The following is a 2,734-nucleotide window of genomic DNA, read 5'->3' as shown; positions in this document are numbered from 1 at the left end:
TGTAAGTAGTCCATCTGGTGGGGTCTGAAGTGAGTTTACGCTGAAATCCAGGATTTGATTCCCTGCAATGGACAGAGAGCAAATAGCCCATTTATGTAGCTTTGATTCATCAGTTGGATGACACACTGTAAGTTATAAAGATTAGACTTAGGTGAGTTGATTCATCAGTTGGATCCCCTCCCTGTATATGATGTTTTTACTCATACCCCCCATGTTCATGGTCTACTGGTTTCCCCCCCATGTTCATGGTCTACTGGATTCCCCCATGTTCATGGTCTACTGGATCCCCCCCATGTTCATGGTCTACTGGATTCTCCCCCCCCCCATGTTCATGGTCGACTGGATCCCCCCCATGTTCATGGTCTACTGGATTAATCCATATTCCTTTATTTTACTTAAGTACAAGAGATATATTCGTTGTGTAAATCCTGGATCCTCATAATGTGGATTTATCTTTCTGATCTGAATGTATACCCAATCTATTGTAAGTGGCAACACACTACTTCTAAAATGAAAAACAGTGTCAAAACGTAGTTGTGATACATTTTGTTCCACTGTATCGGTTGTGGTGGTTATGTGATTTGCATATTTAAAATAATTTTATTAAGACATACTCAACTTTTTTGTATTATATGTCACAGTTATAATTCATGTTAATAAAAGTGACCAGTCTATTTGTGGCTTTATCTCTTGTTATAGAAGGTTAATAAAAATGACCAGTCTATTTGTGGCTCTATCTCTCGTTATAGAAGGTTAATAAAAATGACCAGTCTATTTGTGGCTCTATCTCTCGTTATAGAAGGTTAATAAAAGTGACCAGTCTATTTGTGGCTCTATCTCTCGTTATAGAAGGTTAATAAAAGTGACCAGTCTATTTGTGGCTCTATCTCTTGTTATAGAAGGTTAATAAAAATGACCAGTCTATTTGTGGCTTTTATTAACCTTCTATAACGAGAGATAGAGCCACAAATAGACTGGTCATTTTTATTAACCTTCTATAACGAGAGATAAATTGACCAGTCTATTTGTGGCTCTATCTCTAGTTATAGAAGGTTAATAAAAATGACCAGTCTATTTGTGGCTCTATCTCTCGTTATAGAAGGTTAATAAAAATGACCAGTCTATTTGTGGCTCTATCTCTCGTTATAGAAGGTTAATAAAAGTGACCAGTCTATTTGTGGTTCTATCTCTCGTTATAGAAGTTGAAGCAGATTGTTTTAGGATCACCATTCCGAAACTTTAATCCAGAATGGCACCATCAAAGCTTTACCTTTTCAAACCATAAAGATTTAATGTATGGACTTATTCAGAGGAAGGTAAGTTACATTTGTATGTTTGGATACACACACTTGGTAATAGTCCTCTAACGTTTTCTGTAGTGTTGCAAAAAAAAGTCAGATTTTACCTGGCATTAATCAAAGTGTTGGCCAAAGTTTGATATACGAGATGTTGTTTGAAAAAATATATATAATCTTTTGTTTTTAGTGAAATTTTTTAATTCTTTTGACAGACAGAACTGTACGTTTCTATTTATGTAAATAAAATAATGACCTGTATCTACAGTGTATCTTTATTAGCTCAATATGTTACTACTATAGCTTCATCAAGAGCTATTGACAAACTACAAGTTTGGTAATTAAGTCGTAACTAAACTGGAATATCAAGCTGTAATAGCAAAATATTGAGGATATATAGATATGTTTTGGAGATGGTGATTGTTATTCAATTTACCCTAATAAAAATCTCAAGTAATAAACTTAAGTTGCTTAATTAGGCAGTTTCAGTGCCTAATCTTTCTAATTAAAGATTACTATCCTACTAATTAGTACTTTGAGGCCAAGCATGGCCTATTGGTGTTCTGACTCACAAGGCAAAATAAAAAATAAAAACACGTTCCATATTTTGGGGTCTTGAGTGTGTTGTGACAATCAAATCTCTATATTTCATCTGACAAGATTACCCCCAGAGTGGGTGGTGGGTGTTGTTCACTAGCTAGCTACTTTCTCTCTTAATCCATTATTTCAAAATAAGGGTGTCTTTGTGAGGCGTTGCACAAAATCCAACAAATAAATAGACGCTCTTAATCGTGCTTCATGGTGCTTTGCTGCAAAAACACATTCAGACTTTAGGGCCATGGGTATGCTGTTCGATCAGACAAGAATAGCCCAAGAGTTAGTGGTGGATGCTGCCTTCCCTCTATGTCTAATCAATTTAAAATTAGGGATAGCTATATACAGGTATCTGAAAGAATAATGAATCTACTACTTACTATCGACTGTATGATATTATAATTTTTATTTTAAATCCAGAGTGCTAAGTGGTTTAAAGGAGATGTTTTCATCTTGCAGGGTGGGCCATGTGGAGTTCTTGCTGCTGTCCAAGCTTACATTATCCTCCATTTGGTGTTTGGAGATGTACCTTCATGCTTAACAGATGGGAAGTAAGTGAATTGTTAGAAATAACATACTTATAATTCTCTCAGTGTATTGTCATTATGAAATCATTTTAACACAAATTAATACAATTTCTTAAATGTTGCCTGCAGTAACTTTTTAAAATGAATTTTAGACATTTTAAAAAGTTCATTTTGGGGTGATATTATAGGTTTTATGACCCCGGTTGAGTGTTGGGGTGACATTATAGGTTTTATGACCCCGGTTGAGTGTTGGGGGTGACATTATAGGTTTTATGACCCCGGTTGATTGTTGGGGGTGACATTATAGGTTTTATGACC

General features: G+C 35.3%; 1 protein-coding gene across 1 annotated transcript in view; it reads left to right on the top strand.

The window, feature by feature from the left end:
- LOC111089834 (probable ubiquitin carboxyl-terminal hydrolase MINDY-4) overlaps nucleotides 1-2,440 on the top strand; it is a gene marked incomplete at its 3' end in the record, with an annotated part of 6,846 nt that extends 4,406 nt beyond the window's left edge. Inside the window, exons 5-6 of the mRNA XM_022402991.1 lie at nucleotides 1,200-1,316; nucleotides 2,349-2,440. Of these exons, the coding sequence (XP_022258699.1) occupies nucleotides 1,200-1,316; nucleotides 2,349-2,440 (209 nt within the window). The remainder of the gene's footprint in view (nucleotides 1-1,199; nucleotides 1,317-2,348) is intronic.
- Between the last annotated feature and the right edge of the window lie 294 nt (nucleotides 2,441-2,734).

Source organism: Limulus polyphemus, unplaced genomic scaffold, assembly GCF_000517525.1.
Source record: "Limulus polyphemus unplaced genomic scaffold, Limulus_polyphemus-2.1.2 Scaffold7537, whole genome shotgun sequence".
Lineage (NCBI taxonomy): Eukaryota > Metazoa > Arthropoda > Merostomata > Xiphosura > Limulidae > Limulus > Limulus polyphemus.
This window is presented reverse-complemented; position numbering and strand designations above follow the sequence as displayed.